Genomic DNA, 23882 nt, shown 5'->3' with positions numbered 1-23882 from the left:
GTCTTGCTGCGAGGAATACTTAAGTATCCAGTAGCTGCGTTACTTACCTCCTCCCCGTCGTCCCAGCTATGCATGCGTGACCCAAGCACATATGCGCACAGCCGCAGGGGAGGTGGTGAGGAGGCGGCGGAGGGATCCACTCGGATCCCTATTTGCATCCTTGGAACTCCTTCCCATAGGAAGGAGCAGGGATCTGAGAACAAGCGCCATCTGAAGATGGCGGTTGTTCTCGGAAACAAACTGAATATTATTATTATAATTATTACATTTTATTTATAGGGTGCCACAAGTGGTCCGCAGCGCCTATCGGACCTCTGAAGAAGAATGGCCCTGTAACTAAAACATGTGGAAACTAGTGTTTCCGCATGGTTACTGGGCCATTTGTCGATAATGAATAGACCCCTTAGTCTTTTAGCACATTCACTGAAATAGTCTGTGCTGCTGTGAATGCTATGATGATCTGATTGGCTACAGGTTGCTGGAGCTGGAGAAACGCAATGAAGCTGCAGGGGAAGATTGATCATAGAAAAGTTCTCTGACCTTAAAATCTTCTTTGTGAAACACTGATATCCAGGATGCTTTGTTTTTCCTTTTAGATCATCAGTAAGTGATGTAAGGTGCCATAAGCTGGTAACTAGTGTCTGCACAACTTACATTATTTCACTCATGAACTGAGCTGGTTACAAAACCACACATCAACGGCATAAATAGCATCTACTTACTGCTGGTAAAGTCAGGCCCAGGGAGTTACATAGCATATCTGCTGGAGACATTACCAACAGAGGTTAGTGATAGGTTTGGAAAGTGCCCGCAGGCACAGCAGGAGTTAATCCATCTAAGCTTCCCGCTCCGTCTTTCCTTCCTTTCCCTCATTAAAGCAGGTTAATTTAATTACATATATTCTCCTTTTGGATTAGTGCTGTGACAAAAAAGAAAAAATATGTAGCCTTTGCGGATTTCATGAACTAATCCCAACAGGGTTTTATTTTATCTAGAGGCTTATTAACGTTCTTTTTTATTTTCTACTGCACAGTTTACATCCCCCAGGAGCACAGGGAGAGGGGAAAATATGAAGATTGTGGAGGAACGTATTAATCTTTCCACAGTTCCCAGGAAATCCTGACTCATTCCTCTATTATTCTCATCCGCGCGTAAAATGTTTATTATTTAGACACATATTTAAAGCCCTTACTGTACTTTTGCTGTGACTGCACATCCACTGCAGTCCTATTCATACCCACTGCAGTCCTATTCATACCCACTGCAGTCCCATTCACGCCCACTGCAGTCCTATTCATACCCACTGCAGTCCTATTCACACCCACTGCAGTCCCATTCATACCCACTGCAGTCCTATTCATACCCACTGCAGTCCTATTCATGCCCACTGCAGTCCCATTCAGGTCCACTGCAGTCCCATTCAGGTCCTCTGTAGTCCCATTCACGCCCACTGCAGTCCCATTCACACCCACTGCAGTCCTATTCACACCCACTGCAGTCCCATTCACGCCCACTGAAGCCCCATTCACACCCATTGCAGTCCTATTCATACCCACTGCAGTCCTATTCATACCCACTGCAGTCCTATTCATACCCACTGCAGTCCCATTCACGCCCACTGCAGTCCCATTCACGCCCACTGCAGTCCCATTCAGGTCCACTGCAGTCCCATTCACGCCCACTGCAGTCCCATTCACGCCCACTGTAGTCCGATTCACGCCCACTGAAGCCCCATTCACACCCACTGCAGTCCTATTCACACCCACTGCAGTCCCATTCACGCCCACTGCAGCCCCATTCACTCCCACTGCAGTCCTATTCACGCCCACTGCAGTCCCATTCAGGTCCACTGCAGTCCCATTCATGCCCACTGCAGTCCCATTCACGCCCACTGCAGTCCCATTCACGCCCACTGCAGTCCCATTCATGCCCAGTGCAGTCCTGTTCACACTCACTGCAGTCCCGTTAATACTCACTGCAGTCCCATTCACGCCCCCTGCTGTCCCATTCATGCTCAGTGCAGTCCTGTTCACACTCACTGCAGTCCCGTTAATACTCACTGCAGTCCCATTCACTCCCACTGCATTCCCATTCACTCCCACTGCATTCCCATTCACTCCCACTGCAGTCCCATCTACGCCCACTGCAGTCCCATTCACACTCACTGCAGTCCCATTCACTCCCACTGCATTCTCATTCACTCCCACTGCAGTCCCATTCACTCCCACTGTAGTCCCATTCACTCCCACTGCAGTCCCATTCACTCCCACTGCATTCCCATTCACTCCCACTGCAGTCCCATCTACGCCCACTGCAGTCCCATTCACACTCACTGCAGTCCCATTCACTCCCACTGCATTCCCATTCACTCCCACTGCATACCCATTCACTCCCAGTGCAGTCCCATTCACTCCCATTGCATTCCCATTCACTCCCACTGCAGTCCCATCTACGCCCACTGCAGTCCCATTCACTCCCACTGCATTCCCATTCACTCCCACTGCAGTCCCATCTACGCCCACTGCATTCCCATTCAATCCCACTGCATTCCCATTCACACCCATTGCATTCCCATTCACTCCCACTGCAGTCCCATTTATGACCACTGCAGTCCTATTCACGCCCACTGCAGTCCCATTTACGCCCACTGCAGTTCTATTCACGCCCACTGCAATTCTATTCACGCCCACTGCAGTCCCATTCACGCCCACTGCAGTTCTATTCACGCCCATTGCAGCTCCATTCACGCCTACTGCATTCCCATTCAAACTCATTGCAGTCCCGTTAAAACTCACTGCAGTCCTGTAAATACTCACTGCAGTCCCATTCACACTCACTGCAGTCCCATTCACACTCACTGCAGTCCCATTCACACTCACTGCAGTCCCATTCACGCCCACTACAGTCCCATTCACTCCTACTGCAGTCCCATTCACTCCTACTGCAGTCCCATTCACGCCCACTGCAGTCCCATTCACTCCCACTGCAGTTCTATTCACGCCCACTGCAGTCCCATTTACGCCCATTTACGCCCACTGCAGTCCCATTCACTCCCACTGCATTCCGATTCACTCCCACTGCATTCCCATTCACTCCCAGTGCAGTCCCATTCACTCCCATTGCATTCCCATTCACACTCACTGCAGTCCCATTCACGCCCACTGCAGTCCCATTTACGCCCACTGCAGTCCTATTCACGCCCACTGCAGTTCTATTCACGCCCACTGCAGTCCCATTCACACCTACTGCATTCCCATTCAAACTCATTGCAGTCCCGTTAAAACTCACTGAAGTCCCGTAAATACTCACTACAGTCCCATTCACACTCACTGCAGTCCCATTCACGCCCACTACAGTCCCATTCACTCCTACTGCAGTCCCATTCACACTCACTGCAGTCCCATTCACACTCACTGCAGTCCCATTCACGCCCACTACAGTCCCATTCACTCCTACTGCAGTCCCATTCACTCCTACTGCAGTCCCATTCACGCCCACTGCAGTCCCATTCACTCCCACTGCAGTTCTATTCACGCCCACTGCAGTCCCATTTACGCCCATTTACGCCCACTGCAGTCCCATTCACTCCCACTGCATTCCGATTCACTCCCACTGCATTCCCATTCACTCCCAGTGCAGTCCCATTCACTCCCATTGCAGTCCCATTCACGCCCACTGCAGTCCCATTTACGCCCACTGCAGTCCTATTCACGCCCACTGCAGTTCTATTCACGCCCACTGCAGTCCCATTCACACCTACTGCATTCCCATTCAAACTCATTGCAGTCCTGTTAAAACTCACTGAAGTCCTGTAAATACTCACTACAGTCCCATTCACACTCACTGCAGTCCCATTCACGCCCACTACAGTCCCATTCACTCCTACTGCAGTCCCATTCACACTCACTGCATTCCCATTCACTCCCACTGCAGTTCTATTCACGCCCACTGCAGTCCCATTCACGCCCACTGCAGTTCTATTCACGCCCACTGCAGTCCCATTCACGCCCACTGCATTCCCATTCAAACTCATTGCAGTCCCGTTAAAACTCACTGCAGTCCCGTAAATATTCACTGCAGTCCCATTCACACTCACTGCAGTCCCATTCATACTCACTGCAGTCCCATTCACGCCCACTACAGTCCCATTCACTCCTACTGCAGTCCCATTCACTCCTACTGCATTTACGCCCACTGCAGTCCCATTCACACTCACTGCAGTCCCATTCACTCCCAATGCAGTTCTATTCACGCCCCCTGCAGTCCCATTCATGCCCACTGCAGTCCCATTCACGCCCCCTGCAGTCCCATTCACGCCCACTGCAGTCCTATTAGCTAAATGCCTCCTCATCTGTACATTCGCCCAAAGCAACCAATCAGATTCTACATAACATTTAACTAGCACCTTCTAGTAGATAATAGCTAGAATCTGATTGGTTGCTATGGGCAACATCTTCACTTCTAAAACCTCTCACTTTAGTAAATATACCTCCCTATTATTTAATAAGTGCAATATTAATAATATCTGATTTCTTTACCAAAAGATGTAGTGTCCCCATTTGTACCTGGGTAGTTACTCCCAATAATTATAACTCTATTACGCTTTGCTGCTTTTTGCAATTGCATTAACCGGTTACTTTCTAGGACCTTTAGTCTCTTTTATACAAGGAGTTGACTCTAGATTTGTAGTTCCTTTCACAAGCTTGTTCCCTTACTCAGTGCTTCTTCTTCCCACACCTGGAACTCTGGGAAAAGCCTGGCGGTCCCCGGGTAGGGGGAGAGGATTAGCGTGATGCTCCACGTAGGTGGTAATGCAGAACCAGCAAATTAATTTCATTCACTGCTTGAAAATGTTGGTGGGCGATTGTTCCTCTTGCTCACACCCCTCTACCCTACACATAGTTATACAGGGAGCTCTGGTTTTCATCTGGGGCTGTGCACAGACCCATCACATCAGCCCCTGGGATAATGGCTACATAGGACAGCCCCAGGCTCTCTGGCTAAGGAAATGAGGAGGCCAATTAAATACATTGAATAGGTAACTATTCAGCTTTATATAGGATTTATTTTATAGACAACATCCTCCCCCTTTTCATTCCCTCTATCTTCTAAAGAGGACAATTGGAGGCAGGGGCATAGCCAGAACTATGTGGGCTCCATAGCAACATTTTGAAGGAGCCCCTGTCCCAATGCTTTTAGAGAAACACCTCTCCGCAGCAGTTGTTAAATTTATGAACCATAGTAGTGCCCTAGTTCACATTATGGGGGGAGATGTATCAAACCTTGAAGAGAGATAATGTGGAGAGAGATAATGTACCAGCAAATCAGCTTCTGTCATTTTTCAAATACAGCCTGTAAAATAACAGAAGCTGATTGGCCGGTACTTTATCTCTCTCCAAGGTTTGATATATTTCCCCTATACTGTATGTCAAATTGAAAGACTGCCAGTACACATTATGCAACACAGTGTCCCCATTTCACATCATGACCTACAGTGTCCCTTGTTCATATTATGCCACACTATAGTACCTCCAGCTCCAGGTCATATTATGCCACACTATAATGCCTCCAGGTCATATTGTGCCACATTACAGTGCCCTGGTATGCAACTATATAACCTGGGTTCGGGGCCCCGAAGCCTCGGGGCCCCATAGCAATGGCAGCCCCTGCAGCCACTGTAACTATGCCCATGATTGGAGGTATTGCCCTTATATTACCAATCAGATTTTAGCTGTCATTTTATAGAATGCACTGGCTCTCCAGCTGTTGTGAAACTACACATCCCAACATACCCTGCCACAGTTTTAGCATTCCCTAATAGCAAAACTGAAGCAGTGCATGCTGGGACTTGTAGTTTACAACAGCTGGAGAGCCACAGGTTGGCCATTCCTGCACTAGATAAAAGACAGCTATAATCTGATTGGTTGCTATGGGAAGCACCTCCACGTGTCCTCCTTAGTAGGTTTAATAAATCTGACCCTTAAACATCCAATAACCAGTCCTCCCCCCACCAATGCTATTCTCCAGCAGCCTTCGGACCGTCCTTCCATGGTAACACTGGGCCTGATTCTGACCCGCTCGTGAGCGCTGTTCGCTCGCAAGCGGGTCGATGGTGCCGAAGTGCGCATGCGCACGACGGAGGGAGCTCCGTCGTGTGCATGCGCGAGACCCGGCGAGCGATGAGGAAGTCGTCGCTCCGGGTCTCGCACCAAAGGGGGCGTGCTGTCGATGGTGAGTGACAGCACGCCCCCTTTGGTGGGCGTGCCGGGGGCGTGGCTGCCAGACGGAGGCGTTCCCATTGGAACGCCTACCGTCTGGGTCCGGCCCCACTGACATCACTAGTGATGTCAGTGGGAGTGATTTGGGCTCTGATAGAGCCAAAATCAGTCCAGGGCTTGCGGTCACCGAGACCCTACCGCAGGGTCTCGTCGCAAGCCCGATGGTCGCGATGGTCTTGACCATCGCGACCATCATCATGGACGCTCGCTATAGCTGTGGGTGGTAACCCACAGCTATGCGAGCGTCCATGAGGCCGCTCCAAAATGAGGTAGGAGGGCCCTGATTCAGAGCGAGCGCTCTGGTCAGAGCGTTCGTCTCTGAATCAGGCCCACTGTCTCACCCTTCCTATGATCCCTCCATACTATTGAGACTTTACATTGAGGCGAAAGGGTCCGATTATTTACTGACATGTCATCATGTGATTTAAAAATCTGTCCAGAACTGAAAGTGGAATCACCATCTATAATGAATTAAGGCTCTGGCATATGAAATAGTCAGTTTACAGCCCAGCACAGTCTTGCAATCCTTCTTGTTACATTTCTGCGTGTTTTACTCATCTGACGAGACGGGTCAGATTTTCCACTTCTGTTTTTTTTGCACTGAAATCATAGGAAACATTTTGCATGTGTCAAGTTGGAGATAGCGCTCCTGTTTGGCCTCGGTCCAGTAGAAAGTTTATGCAGAGAAAATCGTGTTATTTACAAGCGGGGAAAACAGGTGCAAATGGCGAAAACAATTCTGCATAGAAATTGGGCTGTCGAGTGCCAGGACACTAATCGCCCTGTAACGCAGCATCTGCTGCTGCCACCTGGGCTGGCTGTATGGATCCTTGTTTAATACACGCCACCTGATGTATCAAGGGGAACGTCATTCTATGTACCTGTATTAAGGCGGGTAGAATCACACAGCACATACTGCTGGTCCATTTTCCTATTTGCCCTGAGGGAACGTGGCGCTGAAAATTGAAACATATTTTTTTGGTATCGATTATATTACAAATCACCATTTCTGGATAAATATTAACCAATATTACAATGGCAACCATACACCTAATACTGGCATGACGCCACCGTTTTTTTTCACTACCTGCTCCAAGGGCAAGTTAAGGCTGCCCTATGTTATTACCAGGACCGTTTTAGGTTTTCGTCATCATAACTTAGGGGTCAATTCAATGAGGTAGGATGTGCTGTCCATCGTGTTACGGAACGGCACATCGCACGACCCCCTACATTGCTGACTACTGTTCGCTCTCACAGAGGTTTGTACAGAAATCGTCGATGTAGCCGCAGTTTAGAAGGTACCGTATATGGCAAATCTACGCCCATCCCTACATCGGGGCACATCACGACCACAAATCTTGGTTCATCAACCCCAATGAGTGATTCTTTTTTTTTCAGAATTTTGAAACCCAATTTGATATTCAAATTGGAAAATTTTTTGACAACCAAATGAAATCAAAATTATTATGTACGACGATGAGAAAATATTATATTACAGGACTATTAACGTTTAATTTTCCTGGGTTCTAGAAAAACTCCTAAACTTGCTGCTTCTGGGCTAATTCAGAGGTGGACGCAGTGGCGAAGTTGGACGCGAGCGGATAACATTTTTAGTCTGCGCATGCTTCCGAGTCGCTTCGCTGGCCCCAACAGCCATGTTCGGATGGTGATATTGCACCTGCTATAGAATAGTTGCAATCTCCAAAGGTGTGACTGATGGTGCATCTTAATATGCACAGCGATGGATCAGCGCTGCAGCCGGGCGCATTAGTAGTAAGTCCGTTGGCTGCAGCGTTAGTAGGACGCCGTGGCTGAAATAGCGTCCAACCTCTTGATCAGGCCCTTAGTGTGCTAACTGCTTGTCACTCACAAGAATAGCTTGATAAATGAGGCCCCTACCGTACCCCCACCCATCCCCACTCTCCAGCAGTGTGACAGGTTGGTGGGGATCAGGTGGAGGAAGTCCAGACTGCTACTCAATAGACATTTAGTGTGCTCAGCACGCCCTTTGTGTCCCTTACTAGGTAGACTGGCCTGTATATAACACAAGAGGTCAGAAAGGAGAGGTTCCCTGTAAGGTGACCACACAATGGGCCTGATTGGGTGTTGGAGTCCAAATATGGACGGATCACTCGGATAAATGCAAACTGCACATAAGCCGCAGAAAGCAATCACAGACTGCGCATGCTCCGCGTCTTGGGCGAAGATTGAAAGTGCAGACAGAATTGACCCAGCTGTTGATGGACAACTCTTTCCATGCGTTTCTGGGAAGTGACTAGGCAGCGCCCATGCGATCGCACTGAAGTGATCCGTTTCGTGGGAGTGCCGAGGGTGTGACACGGGGTGTGTGGGCCGACTTCCAAGCTCGTTTGCAGCGCGCGGGCAGAGATGGGGCGCCTGTCTCTGACAGATCATTTGCACCCAGCTTGGAGTGGGCGTAAGTCCTGATATTAATGGCGATGGCTTCCAATGGGAGACCAGTAGGCGGCGAAGCCTTCCTAATGAAGACATATGAGTAATCGGTATAGAGGGGCGGATACTAGCGTTAGCATAAAGTAGTATGCAGGTGTCGCGGCCGCAGATGCGTCCGCCTCAGAATGAGGCCCAATGAGATCTGGTCCTACAGTCTGGGCTCCAAATGGCTGGGTCTATTAGCGATATAGCCATACAGTACATGCAGAATTCGGGTGCCCAAATTGTACAGATAAAATTGCTCTGGAGCCAGGATGAGTGGCCAGGTCCGAGTGGCTCTGCTAAGGCAATACGACGAAATGTGACCAATCTCTCTGGCCATGTGTGCCCAGTGTCTTCTAGTCAGGTCGCATTGCTTCATTGATAAGATTTTCAAACAAACTTACACTGCTAGAGGGGAGATGTATCAAACCTAAATAGGACACGTGAAGGCGTTTCCCTTAGCAGCCAATCAGATTATAGCTATCAGTTAATAGAATGTACTAGATAAATGATAGCTGGAATCTGGTTGGTTGCTATGGGAAATACCTCCACATGCCCTCTTTATACTGTTTGATAAATTCCCATCCCCCCAGGTCTGGTGGGGCTCTGGGACACCCTACAGCTTTGGGCTTCTATCACAACCGTCTTTCCCATAGTACTCCATTGAGCCCTACGTTGAGTTCACCATTGGTACTTGGGGCCCACGCTGGCGGTAGCCTTCACAATAGCTCATCTCTCATTAAGCTCCGAGGCTCTGTCACTCAGCAGCAACTACATTCTGAATCCGGACTCATTAAAGTCCTAAGAGGATTTCAGTCTCCAATGAATTATTCCTAAATCTATTGAAGTCCATCCAGGAGAATACTGTGATCGCCGTTACTTAATCTTTGTATTTCATTCCTTCATTATTATCAATTCAGCTTCTAAGGGAAAAAAAAAAACCTCTTTGAAGTGTTGTTATTTCCAGGGGAATTAGGTCAAAAGTAACTGTGCACTGACATTAATCTGACTTTTAAGGTATGTGAACCTGGACCGAATAAAGGAAGCGATAAGGACATAAATGTGCACTAGACTTTTATTATTACAGCAACTGCTAAACAAGGTGCGTTTTTGTGCTTTTTGGTTGTATGGGGAAAAAACCATGACCTCAAAAGCACCTGGGACTGATAACATTTGTTTTTGTATGAATGCAATAGGAACTAGCAGTGATGCTTATTATTCGCCCCTAAACTATTAGGCACCCCCAGCTATTCTTAAATCCAAAATATGTGACTCTGCCTCCTGCCAGTGGTTGCAAATCGATAAGCAATAACAACTGAGAGGAACGAGGCATCTCTTGCTGAATGTATAGAAGACTACATCCAAATGCATAAATAAGACTATGGGGTCTATTTACTAATCAGTGTTAGGAGACAGAGTGAAAAGTGATAAGAAAGTGATAAGGTGCCAGCCAATCAGCTCACAACTGCCATCTCACAGGCTGTGTTTGAAAAATGACAGTTGGGAGCTGATTGGCTGGCACCTTATCACTTTCTTATCACTTTTCACTCTGTCTCCTGACACTGCTTAGTAAATAGACCCCAAGATATCTGAAGAGAGTTTTTTTATAACTGCAAATAGGGGCGGATTTAGGGGTCAGGCCGCCCCTTGGCACAATACTGGCTGCCAGCCCACTATACTTTGTATACTGTGGGGGTGATTCATAGATGGGCGAATCATCGATGCTAACATATGGTAATGTAACAGGAGGCATATGTAGGAAAAAGACACCTCCTGCCAACATCGGCGATCCGAGTGCTGCATCCATAGACTCAGCATCAGATCACCTTTGCGACCATCGGCCGCAATAATCGCCAAGGCTGAATAAAATTAAATTACTCAGATGAGCAATGGAACTGCTCAGCCGGGGTCGGAACATCTGCATTGGAAGACGCAGACCCTGTCCCCGCATTCCCATGAAAATGGGAGTGATTCCGGGAAGGCAGGCCGGCTCCACCCACTCCCCGCCACCAAACAGCGCTGCGGCTTTGGGGAACGCATGCACCGATCTTCTAATATTGGAGATGCTCGCACACCATCGGGTTTGCCTAGATCCCTGAATGAGTCCCTGTGTTCTTAATGAGTGCCTCATCCAGTTCCCTTCTACTGTACTGGGTATTATATTGTACTTGAGGTGTCTGTTGCCCCCTTACTCATAGGGTGACTTTGATTATAAAAAAGGGGGGCTATAGTGAGCAGTATTTAGAAAACAAGATTAAAATGAATCAAAGTTTCATTATCACTTAGGAATCATTTTATTTGGATGGGTCCTAGGCGCCACCTAGAGGGGAACCTGGGAGCATAACCTGCACCTGCAACCGGTTGTCATCCGGGGTTGAGAGAGAGAAATGGAAGAGGATGAGAAAAATGGCTGCACAGAGCCGCCCCGAAGACTCTGGCTAGGAGCAGGGGCCGCATTGGGATAAAATAATTCCTATGTGGTAATACAGTTTTAAGTGGGCGTTCCAAATATGACAGCAAATGGCTGTGTAATGCAGCTTTAAACAGGCATTAACAAAAAAGCAGAATTGGGACATGAGCCAGTATACTATGTGTGTATGGTGCTCAAAGAATGATGTGTAGCGTGTCTGAATTTTTTTGAGGTTCATTAAATATTTACTGTAGCCTCTTAGACAATTCTTTATTTCAAGGTCTTGCACAGTGTTGGCAAATATTTCATACTCCAAATAAGTTATGGAACCGGAGTAGTCTCTCATAATTGTTTATCTGCTTTACCTCCCCCCCCTCCCCTTCCTTGTTCCTCCCCCACTTTACAAATTAGTCTTTTTGCGCAATTCACACCTTAACCCTATATGACGAGTGTATGTGCCTTTTTGTATTTTTTTGTAGCAATGTGTTTGGTTTGTGTTTATTTCTCCTATACTGTCTGTCATAGTGATGTTTATTTGTTTGCTTACACTTTGTCATCTGCCAATTATTATAAATAAGCGGTTTAAAAATAAATAAATACAAATATAAATAAATAAATAAAGAGATGAATAAATTAATAAAGAGATGATAAATAAAAAAATTCATAAATAAATAAAACTAATAACTTGGAAATAACCCATTTGTCTAAAATAAATGATTAATGACAAAGAATATTATATAAATATACAATATTTCTTTCTTATCTTAATGTAGGTGTTCCTGATGTTACTATTCAATTAGATTTGGAGGCTGAATTTCACTTCACTCATCTCATAATGACCTTCAAGGTAAATCTAATGTTACTGATAATTGCAGAGATTTCCTCTGGCTCATTTCATCTCTTGTTGGATATTGTAGGAAAACAAATAGCTAGTGACTAGTCTGGGTTACTAGGATGATGTCCTGTGAATTGAAATGGAATACCACGCGTTTCTTTTTTTTTTTTAATCATGTCCCTCATTTTTCGTCAAATAATCAGAAAATGATTAGGATTCTCTTTTGTTGTTGAAATGAAGCAAGGTTTTTTTTTGTACAATCCTTTTACTTGTGAGCTTAAGATTTCTGTGGTTCAGAGTAAACCCTGCCCTTTACAAGCACCTGTGTAATATCATTAAGCTGATGTGAGCTTAAGATTTCACCTGACCTGTATCGGGACGTTGAAAAGATGGTAGCCTGAGTTTTAACGGGCTCCTCTCTAATCACTACAGTGGGACTTGGCAAGCAGGCAGCCAAATACTTTTAACTTTGTTGCAACAATGTTGGTTTCATTCTGATAATTTTATTTGGTGTTTATAAAAAATGTATTGTCAGCAGCAAATGAAAGAACAACAGTTATTAGGTCATTGCCACCTGGTTTTAAAAGTATTGCAGATTTAACTCTCGAGGCTACATCGTGAAATCTCGCCACTACAGGCCACTCGCAGGCTATTACATTTTGGCCGATGTCTTGTTATGGATCATTGATCCCTATGGGAAGACTGGTGACCATGGACATGGCATGTGCGTCTTCATATAACGGGGGGCTCATGAGGACTCAATAAAAAAAGACCCATGAGTTATATGACAGAATGGTTTTGCACGTTTAGCTTTTCGCTCATAGTGGTCCATCAGTCAAAGCAGGGCCGGCTCCAGGGGTCGGAGCACACTGTGCCGGCCCTCTTCACTGCACCCTATCTTTGCACGTGTGCGCAACCGAAATGGGGGCATGGCTTAATTAACATGGGTCACGCCCCCTACGTGACGTTATTAGGAGGTGTGCCTGCCTCCAAATAACGTCAGGCTGGGGGGAGCCTCACTAGCTGGGCTTCCCCCAGCCCCTCTCCCGTCACTGAATGGATGTCGCGCGCATGCGCGTAGCATCCATTCAGACTCTCCGGGGTCCAGCACAGCTGTGGCGGTGGGGGTCCCTGACCTCCCGATTTGACCACCCGCGGGCCACTTCGACCCACGGGTGGAACAGCGGGATAGTACTGTCCAACTGAAATCGGGATGTTGGGGAGGGGTGCGCCCTCTATGGGTCGAACACCCCTAGAGCCGGCCCTGAGTCAAAGCATGCCAGTATCTCTTCCATATACTGGGAGAAGTACAAGATGCCCCAGAAGAATCTCTAATCACCATTAAACCTTAAACTGATAACTCACAGTGACGTGTGCCGTATTATTTGGTACTTTGAAAGACTTTTGGTGCAAGTTTGTTCATCATTGTTGGATTATACAGATTGTGTAGCCATATCCTACATTTCCAGTTTTGTATTTTCATTCCCTTAGACATTCAGGCCGGCGGCCATGTTAGTGGAGCGCTCGTCGGATTTTGGCCGGAGCTGGCAGGTTTACAGATACTTTGCGTATGATTGTGCAGCCGTGTTCCCCAATATCTCCCGGAACATCCAGCGCAAGGTGGACGATGTCCTCTGCGAATCCCGTTACTCTGATATCGAGCCGTCCACTGAGGGAGAGGTAAGAGAATAAACAAAATATAAAGTGAGAATTGGGTCCGTACCGCAGGATGTGAGGATGATGAAGATAGAGATGGAGGTGGTCCAGGAAAGCCAAGGAACATAGAAATACTTGGGAATCCATTTACTTTGCTATAAGGTTATCTGATTATGTTTTCCATCACAACTGTTAATGAACTAAAAAAATACAACGCAGCGTTCTGAAATTAATTACCAGAGGTTTAATTAAAATTGTAAATCATAACAAGAGGTATACCTTATATCACCTTCTTTGTTATGTTTATCTTGTCCGATACTATAGTTAATCAGCTTACTTTTCATCTTGAGTGACTAACCATTGTACGCTTATCGCCATATTCCACCGCTCAGCCTTATACCACCGCTATCCATCTCACAACGTTACACCAGCACTATTCATTTCACCACCATCCATCTGACAGCATTGCACCACCATCCGTGTGACAGCATTACACCACCATCCATTCATCTCACAGCATTGCATCACCAATGTCCGTCTTATAGCTTTGGACCACCACTATCCGACATACAACTTTATAGCACCACTGTTCATCTTGTCACCGTCCATCTCACAGGGTCAAACCACAACCGTCCATCTCACAGAGATACACCACCACCGTCCATCTCACAGCATTATACCAGTGCCCTTCTCACAGCATTAAGCCACCATTGTCCATATCACAAAATTATATCACCATCAAGTTAACAGCTTTACACCGCCACTGTCCATCTCACAGACTCACTCCCCATCTGTCCACCTCAAACCATTGCACCACCATTGTCTATGTCACAGCATTAAACCACCAGTGTCCACCTCACAGCATTACACCACCATTGTCCATCTCACAGCATTACACCACCGGTGTCCATCTCACAGTCTCACACCCCATCTGTCTACTTCAAAACATTACACCACCATTGTCCATCTCACAGCATTACTTTACCACTATTAATCTCACAGCATTACACTGCCACTGTCCACTTCACAACATTGCACCGCAACTGTCCACCTCACAGCATTACACCAGCACTGTCCACCTCACAGCATTACACCACCACTGTCCACCTTGCAGCATAACACCACCACTGTCCACAACACAGCATTGCACTGCCACTGTCCACCTCACAGCATCACACCACCACTGTCCACCTCCCAGCATTACACATCAACTGTCCTCCCACCCCCGTCCATCTCATGACTTTACACCCCCGCTGTCCACCTCACAGGATTACACCACCATTGTCCATCTCACAGCATTACACCACCACTGTCCATCTCACAGCATTACACCACCATTGTCCATCTCACAGCATTACACCACCACTGTCCATCTCACAGCATTACACCACCATTGTCCATCTCACAGCATTACACCACCACTGTCCATCTCACAGCATTACACCACCACTGTCCATCTCACAGCATTACACCACCATTGTCCATCTTACAGCATTACACCACCATTGTCCATCTCACAGCATTACACCACCATTGTCCATCTCACAGTTTTACCTGAAAACTGTCCACCTAATGACCTAACTCTGCCCTCATTCATCTCACAGTGTCATTCCATCACTTTCCCCCTCACAACCCTACATTGCCATAATACCCTTGGGGTACTTTCCTTTCTTTCCTCTTTGATAAAGTCCTGAATAATATTCTGACAGTCCAGATGGTATACAATACAGAAAGACAAATTGTTGCTGATGCTATAACCACAGATACAATGTTGTACCTACCTGACAATTTAATGGTGTGTGAAGCATTTATGATAATGTAGGGACTTGCAGTTATTGGGCTCCCTTGAAGTGGGCTGATCCCTTAGCGCTGGGCGGCAACTGCAAGCTTAAATATTTTGATTAAATATGAACAACATCCCCCTGCTTTCATTTATCAGATACCCACATAATTACAGTTGTGGTGAAAGCTGGTACCAATCAGGGCCATAACTAGGGCAGTACGACCTGTGCCATGGCACAGGGCACCGCAGGGCAGCGGGCGCTGTTTGGACCTGTCAATTTTCCTGTTTATTAGCATTCTCACTTGTAGCTTCTTCTTCTGTTATCCCCAGCATCTCCTGGCCTCCCCTATCTCTTCCCCGGCCCTTCCCCATGAGGCCATGGCCCTTTTTCAGGTGCACTATCTTATGTCCCTATTTAAAAAGTGCTCTCTCTGGCACAGGGCACCAAAAAGTCTAGATGTGGCTCTGGTATCGATATATAATAGGGGTATAACTGAGTGCGGGCATATTTCTTTTCTGTTTTGATTCAGAGGGTATCCCTGTAATGCTGTCTGTAATCTCCTCAACACCTGCACTGTGTCATTGGTTATTGCCCCTGTATTTTGTCTGCAGGTGATATACAGAGTTCTGGATCCAGCTATTCCGATCAGAGACCCGTACAGCTCTCGCATTCAAAGTAAGTTCTGCCTAATGGAAGCATCAAAGCACAGGTACACAGGGCCGCCGAGACTGGGGCGCGGCTGCTGGAAGGGAATCTCGGCATCACGGGCGGGTTTGGTCTACATTGTCCTAGTTTGTAGGCAGCTATGGCCTCCGTTTTATGTAGGCGATATGTCCGCTTTAAGGAAAATTGCACAGAAGTTCTATGATATCCGTGCCATGTTAATGTAACTACATGTCCCCCGAGAAGTGAAGTGAAATAAAATTATTGGAATTCCTAAAACTTTCTTTTCATCGTCATCCCCTCATCCTCCACAAGGTGGCTGGTTGTAAATAGCAGCAACAAAAATACTATATTGGATAGAGCTCCCCACTGCAAATTATATGAATGTTAGAAGTCGCCGTTACAATATAAAAGTACAAGGCTGCCTGATAAGTGCTTTAATACGGGTCTCAGAAATTCAAGATGACTTGTAATATATACGCATCAATTTATAGCAAGGGGTGCACTAATCCTTACTAATCTTTTGTTAACTAAGGGCCTCCTTCAGAGATGGACGCTGGTTGGATGTTCCCACATTTTTTTGCTACAGCGCATGCGCAACAAGTCCAATAAATCCTTACTGCGCACGCGCCAACCTAAGTGTTCTCAATTGTGTACGGAATCTCTAACACTTGAGAAGGGGTTTGCAATCCCTGGACGTATCCAGGGCCAGTTTTACATATACACTGGTTACACAGACGAGTAGGGCGCCACCTAGAGGAGGGCGCCCTGACCCGGCCACGGCCAGTGACATGCAAAGCGGCCTCCGGGAAGACTGTGTCACTGCAGCACAACTGCCTGCGCAGGCGTGCGCAGCGCTCAGGAGGGTGCCCACCAATGTCGCTGCCAGACCAGTCCTCCGCCACCAGTCCTCTACTGCCGCTGTTAAGGACAGCCTGAAGCTACCAGGTAAATCTGAGTGGGGGGCTGTGATGGAGGGGGCTGTGATGGAGGGGGCTGTGAAGGAGATGGCTGTGATGGAGGGGGCTGTGATGAAGGGGTCTGTGATGGAGGGGGCTGTGATAAGGGGCTGTGATGAGGGGGAGTGAGAGGGGCTATGATGAGGGGCTGTGATGGAGGGGCTGTGATGAGGGGGATGTGATGAGGGGCTGTGATGGAGGGGCTGTGATGGAGGGGCTGTGATGAGGGGGATGTGAGGGACTGTGATGGATGGGCTGATATGAGGGGGAGTGAGAGGGACTATGATGAGGGGGAGTGAGAGGGGCTGTGTTGAGGGGATATGAGGGGCTGTGATGAGGGGAGTGAGAGGAGCTGTGGTGAGGGGTGCTGTGAGGGGCTGTAATGAGGGGTACTGTGATGAGGGGAGTGAGAGGGGCTGTGGTGAGGGGAGTGTTAGGGGCTGTGATGAGGGGTGCTGTGATGAGGGGGGATGAAAGGGCTGTGATGAGAGGGGCTGTGGTGAGGGGTGCTGTGAGGGGCTGTGATGAGGGGTGCTGTGAGGGGCTGTGATGAGGGGAGTGAGAGGGGCTGTGGTGAGGGGAGTGTGAGGGGCTGTGGTGAGGGGTGCTGTGATGAGGGGGGATGAAAGGGGCTGTGATGAGAGGGGCTGTGGTGAGGGGTGCTGTCAGGGGCTGTGATGAGGGGGGATGAAAGGGGCTGTGATGAGAGGGGCTGTGGTGAGGGGTGCCGTGAGGGTCTGTCATGAGGGGGGATGAAAGGGGCTGTGATGAGTGGGGCTGTAATGACTGGGGCTGTGGTGGGGGGTGCTGTGATGAGGGGTGCTGTGAGGGGCTGTGATGAGGGGTCCTGGGCTGTGAGGGGCTCCATGGGGGGTGGAATGAGTGATCTGAGATGAAGGTCCACTGAGAGGCGCCAAAATCTATATCCGCTTACCAAAAAGAATTGGCTCGGGCCGGCCCTAGGCGTATCAGGGTGGAGATTGGGAGGCGACCTAAAGTGATTGCAAAATAGGGCCGTTTCATGGACGTGTTATGGAGGCATCACGGGGGGTGTGTCTGGGAACGCTGCTGTGCTCCCAATTCGCAAACTCACATCCCAAAAGGCCGTGTTTAGTTGGATATGAGGAGAGCAGCAAGAGCAGACCCAAAGTTACCGCAAATGTCTATGGTGCGACCAATGTTGAGTCAATGTTGGAGTGTTTACAATCTCCATCGCAAATGCACAGACCTCAGAGCCTGAAAGTGGGTGTCTCAGCGCTCGTACGCTCCATCTCCCCGTCCCGCACAAAGGGAACACTGAGATTAGCAACGGCATATTCCCGCAAGCGCTATTGCGAGAGCGGCTGCGATTAGCGGCTGTATTACCATCCATCTCTAAATCAGTCCCTAATACCGAAGTGCTGACATCAGAATGCACAGAGTATAAGCAATGACATCATAGCTCAGTGTTGACACAGATATTATTTTCAGGAGCTTACACGTTATTAACATCCCTTGTACTAGACAGTTCTACCATGATTCCAAGAACAATGTCATCCATCCAGTAGCACAGAGCAGACTGATACAGGGGCTGAATAATGCACCATTCTTCAGCTATTTCTTGACAGTTACGGAGACGTCTGATTCCTTTCTAAAAGCAGGGGAGCTATTTGTGAGCCGGGGAAGATCTCTGTGGCTGTTACTGATTTAGCTCTGTGTTTTCAGCGTCGCTGTATTCCCATACATGGCAGACTCCCTGCTTAGAGGACGATACTGGGTGTTACTCTTGGCCCCACTCCAGTCACCAGCCATGTGTGGAGCTAAAAAGCAGATTACTGTAAAATCCTGACATGTCCCAGCTGGTTTAGTTAGTGGAAGTGTCACTCTGCACAACATCCATGAAGATGAGCGCGCCGGTGGGAGTTCATAATTAAATTCCTAACACCCTTTCTCTGGATCAAAAAAATATCCAACCGGTGCACTTATATCAGTCCTATAACTAGATAACGAGTCTGGTGTTCACATTTTTTTTCCCGAAGTTCTACAGCATAACAGGTGCAGACCGAAAAGAAAATATTTTATAATGTAGGATACATGATACAACTGTACTAAAAAAAAAACCATAGCAAGCAATCAGACGTCTTCTTTTATTAGTCCAATTTCCGAATATTCTGATGATAACTGATCATCTCTGATTGGTTGTCATGGATTACTCCATCTGCTAGTAACTAAGGGCCTGATTCAGAGCCGCTCGTAAGCGGCCGCTCGCTTGCTCCGAGCGATGTTCGCACATCTGCGCATGCGTATGGGTCGTAATGCGAATGCGCCAACCAGTCAGTGCGGTCGGAAATTGTGTGCTCGCAAAATAGCGAGGGGCTGGTAATTTGAGTGACAGGATGAGGCGTTTGTGGGTGGTAACAGGGGAAGGTGCTTGAAAACGGGGAGTGGAGATCCGAACGCAGGCGTGCCAAACGGTCAAAATGGGCGTTTTAAGGATGTGCATAATTAACAAAGCAGCGTCATTGACCACGTCACTTGGTTGTCTTTTAGCCTGAACTGCTCGCATGATTGCGGTAGGAAAATACTACCACAAGAATTGCGAGCAGTTCATACGCCTTTCGATGTACTCGATTAATCAAATAAATAGCGGAGATGACGTATGATGCGAGCAGCCAAGGGGCATCTTTACAAAATAGCGAGCGCATGTTTCGGACGCTCGCTCAGACATAGAGGCGTCAACAGACCGCAAAGAGCGAGTGCTCAATTTAAATAGCCAGCCCCTTTTTCTGAACGAGCGAGCGCAAATAGCGTCCGGCTCTGAATGAGGTCCTAAATACGCTTGTTTATCACTATGGGTCTCATTCAGACCTGCTCGCAATCGGGTCGATGTTGAGGCCCTGCGCACGCGCAAGCCCCGGAGCGAGAGAGAAATTCAGTCGCTCCGGGGCTCACTACAAAAGGGGCGGCTGTCGATGGTGATCGACAGCTCGCACCGTTTTGTAGGCGGGGTGGGGGGTGGCTTCCCAAATGGAGGCGTTCCCGATGGAACGCCCGCCATCTGTGGGTGGCCCCACTGACATCACTCGTGATGTCAGTGGTGAGCTTCCGGCTCTAATAGAGCCGAAAGCTCACTGGGGCTTGCGGTAGACGAGACCCTACCACAAGGGTCTCGTTGCAAGCCCCGATGGTCGCGATGGTCTTGACCATCGCGACCATCAATCTGGCCACTCGCTAAAGCTGTGGGTGGTTGTATGTATATGTCACCTACTCACAGTGCAGGCAGCCATTTTGTGGGTTGAGCCAATATCCAAAGTACTTTACGCAGAGCCTTAACTAGAATTTTTGGTGCCCTGTACCAGAGAGAGCATTTGCGCCCCCGCCCCCCACACACATTTGTTAAATAGGGGCAAAAGAGAGTGCACCAAAGGGCCATGGTCTCATAGGGAAGGTTCAGGGAAGAGAGAGGGGAGGCCAGGAGATGCTGGGGATAAAAGAAGAGGAAGCCACAAGTGAGGATGATAATAAACCGGAAAATTGACAGGCCCAAACAGTGCCCCCTGCCCTGTGTCATGGCATTGGTCGCACCACCCTAGTTACGGCCCTGACTTTAGGTGAGTCTGCAAAATGGCTGCCTCCATATAAGTAGGTAACAGGTACTATTTAGAACTGCCAAGCAGCTGCATCTGTTAAAATTATGCATCTTTGTGTGTATGGAAAAATTGGACATAAACCCTGATCAGGCCAGTTTAAGGCGTGACTTTGCTCAAGCACAGTTTTTGCTATGGAGACCTATGTTGTCTTGGTCTACTGTATTTTATCCAGCTTTTCTATAACGGACATGTTGTCTGCAAATAGTAGAGAAGGACAATTTGTAATCTCAAGTAATGTTGGGATTCCGGAGCCGGTATTCTGGCCACGGGTCGGGATTCCAGCTCCGGGATTTCAACCGCTGGCATCCCGACCGCTGGCATCTTAACTACATCCCATAATAAATTACCATTCTATAGGGAAAGATTAAAGAAATAAGATTACATATATAACACTTATTATTTACCACATTTGAAATTTATTCCAGTAATGATTTTCTTTTTAAAATCATATAATATTAATCTGAGGGGACAGAGGACCTCATTCAGAGTCGGTCGTAAGCGGACGCTCGGTCGTACGCATCCGATGTTTCCAAACCACTCATGCATATGGTTAGTTGTGCGCATGTGCGTACGAGACCTTGCGATCCAAAATGCTGTCGATCGTACGGCTTACGAGCCGGAAGTGGCTTCCGAGAGTTGATTGACATGAAAGGCCGTTTGTGGGTGGTGACGGGGGTGGTGGTCTAAAAACGCAGGCGTTCCTCACCGTTTTCAGGGCGTTTCGGGGGTGTACATAAATTACCTGCTACGACCAACATAGAAGGCTGGAAGTAGTAAAACGTCGCTCTGCGAGCAGGTTAGAGGCCTGACTGATCGTACAGCTTGAGGTTGGGTATGTGCTCTCTCAAGCCCCAGAGTACAATCGATACTATGGAATGCGACTGATGTTATGTCTGATGTTTCTATTTTGTGCCACACAATGCAAGCAGCTAATAATCGATTGTTGTTGCTAATAACACTGCTAATTGGCTTGTAATTGATTCAGTTGCGTTTGCATTAGTGAGTAATAAGAATAAAGAAATTTCATGGGGATGGCTTATTCTATGCGTTTTTTTTGTTAATTTTTGGTGTAATTTGCACCCAACACAAGCGGCCGCAACCATCAGAAGAAAATTAACATACAGCGACTGACAACGACTGACAATGATTGACTCAATCGCTAGCTGCTATCACTCGTTAGCTAGAGGAGGTGCATTGTTCATGTATGGGCGTCACTTTGGTTGCGATCGCCCGGCCGTGCAATTGTTTTTTTTTCTGATTCTCGATCGTTAGGCGTACGATCGAGCGGCCGCTTACGACCGACTCTGAATGAGGGCCAGACTGAGCAGCACTCTAGTTGTATAAAAAGAAAATGGCGCCTAACACTGTTTAATACAAATACTAGTAATGGTCATTATATAAGTGAATTTCTGTTTTTAACACACAACCATTTAGAGTGAACAAAACTTTGTTTGATGATTTCCAGGGCTAATCCTGGTGTTTCTAGAATATCGTACTATATTTAATTTCCAATACTGTGTATTTGTAAGAGTAAAGTCTGTATCAGAGGCTATTTGAGACTACAAGGCCCAGCATGACCTTCCAGTTCCTGTGGCTGGAACTTGTACTTCTACGATAGCCGGAGAACCAGATGTCGGCTATCTGTGTTCTGCGTTATTTTAGGAGAAGAGATATTTTGACCTTAATCCCGCATTTAAGAACTTGTTACTGTTTTTTTGTTATACATGATTCAGAAACGTAATCTTTACAATGTTCTCATTGTGACCATTCTATATTGCAGATCTGCTAAAGATCACCAACCTCAGAATTCATTTCACCAAGCTGCACACGTTGGGCGATAACCTGCTGGACTCCCGCCTGGAGATAAAGGAAAAGTATTATTACGCCCTGTATGAGCTGGTAGTGCGAGGAAACTGCTTCTGTTACGGCCATGCCTCCGAGTGTGCCCCCATACCAGGCATCTCCAGGGACATAGAGGGCATGGTACAAACCCTACATTAGTTTTATCTGATTCTTTATGCTCTGTTTACTTCTATCAAGAAATTACATATACAGATGTGTCCCTTATACACTGTGGTTCCTCCTGTGCCAAATATCGCCTTTTGGCGCACCAGGGTCCTTGCACCCTTTTTTCAAAAGTTGCATTATTCGCACTAGTAAAAGCTGTAACACCCAACGGAACTACATTACTAGTGTACACTGACCACTGGGTCAGTTGCAAATCTGTGTAAAAAAGGATCTTATCTGAGCGTCTGTGGGCCTGTGGCTATTCCTCCCTCCACCTTCCATTCAACTGAATCTGTAGCATGGGGTGCACCTCAGTTGCACCAAGTGTCTCGAGCTGTATGTGCCTCCTTTCTCAGCCTTCAAGACATTGGGGAACTGTCAAGTAACTCAACAGAGCCCAACAATGATTGGCTAGCCTAAAGTCACAATGTCTGCAGCACAACCCAACACAGTGATAGTTTGTTGAAGCTAGGATCCTGTTGTGGAACTTCCACGGTCATAGTAGGTATAGCAGTAGGCATTGTACTGTAGCAATCACCACTTGGTCCATACTTTGAGAGAGTCCACTATTGAAGCACTGATCGCTGTCTATCTCAATAGCTGCAAATGCACCAGAGTTCCGGAGGACGAGTGGGAAGACAGGCGTCTACAGAGAGATGGAGGGTTTATTAGTCAGTGCTGTTTCTGGCTGACAGAGTTCTTAGTTCAGAGCAGGACAGGAGATGAAGCTGTATACGTCAGTAATACAGTTAGGTAATGGAAGCTATACCTCTGTGGAGGAGCAGCTGGGGGTCCGTGAGGAGGACACTGGCATTAGCTTTGTTCATGAGCCATCAGATTAAGATCAACTTTGATCTCGAACCACAATGTTGGGATCTAACCAGATTGGGTCCAGTTTTGACAACCAGTCAACAGATGAAACCCTTCTCTGCTGACCAGCCAAGTGTGTTGGATTTACATAGACCAGATGGCTACTATACTGAGCTCAGCACATCTAATTAGTCACCAGACTGGTCTCAAACTTGGACATTAGCCATCGGCAAGGACGGACTGCCCATTTGGCACTTCTGGCAAATGCCAAAAGGGTCGATGGCCAGATGGGCTGGTCTGATGCCAAACCCTGGCTGACCAGTTCTGCCTCCTGGAGCTCTGCTCTGCCCCGCGAGGCGAGGTCATGCCCCTTTTGCTCAGCAGCCCCAGTCCGTCC

At 47.5% G+C, this 23882-nt stretch overlaps 1 protein-coding gene across 3 annotated transcripts in view; it reads left to right on the top strand.

The window, feature by feature from the left end:
- The window catches only part of LAMB2 (laminin subunit beta 2), a 141305-nt gene that overhangs the window by 38696 nt on the left and 78727 nt on the right, over positions 1 to 23882 (top strand). For all 3 annotated transcript variants that reach the window (XM_088473221.1, XM_088473220.1, XM_088473223.1), the window contains exons 5-8: positions 11916 to 11989; positions 13469 to 13657; positions 16029 to 16092; positions 22449 to 22651. In XM_088473221.1, coding sequence (XP_088329347.1) covers positions 11916 to 11989; positions 13469 to 13657; positions 16029 to 16092; positions 22449 to 22651 — 530 coding nt within the window. The remainder of the gene's footprint in view (positions 1 to 11915; positions 11990 to 13468; positions 13658 to 16028; positions 16093 to 22448; positions 22652 to 23882) is intronic.

This window comes from Taudactylus pleione, unplaced genomic scaffold (genome assembly GCF_031769625.1).
Source record: "Taudactylus pleione unplaced genomic scaffold, aTauple2 ptg000133l, whole genome shotgun sequence".
NCBI classification, from domain to species: domain Eukaryota; kingdom Metazoa; phylum Chordata; class Amphibia; order Anura; family Myobatrachidae; genus Taudactylus; species Taudactylus pleione.
The sequence above is the reverse complement of the archived record's forward strand: the minus strand, read 5'-3'. Positions and strand labels throughout refer to the sequence as shown.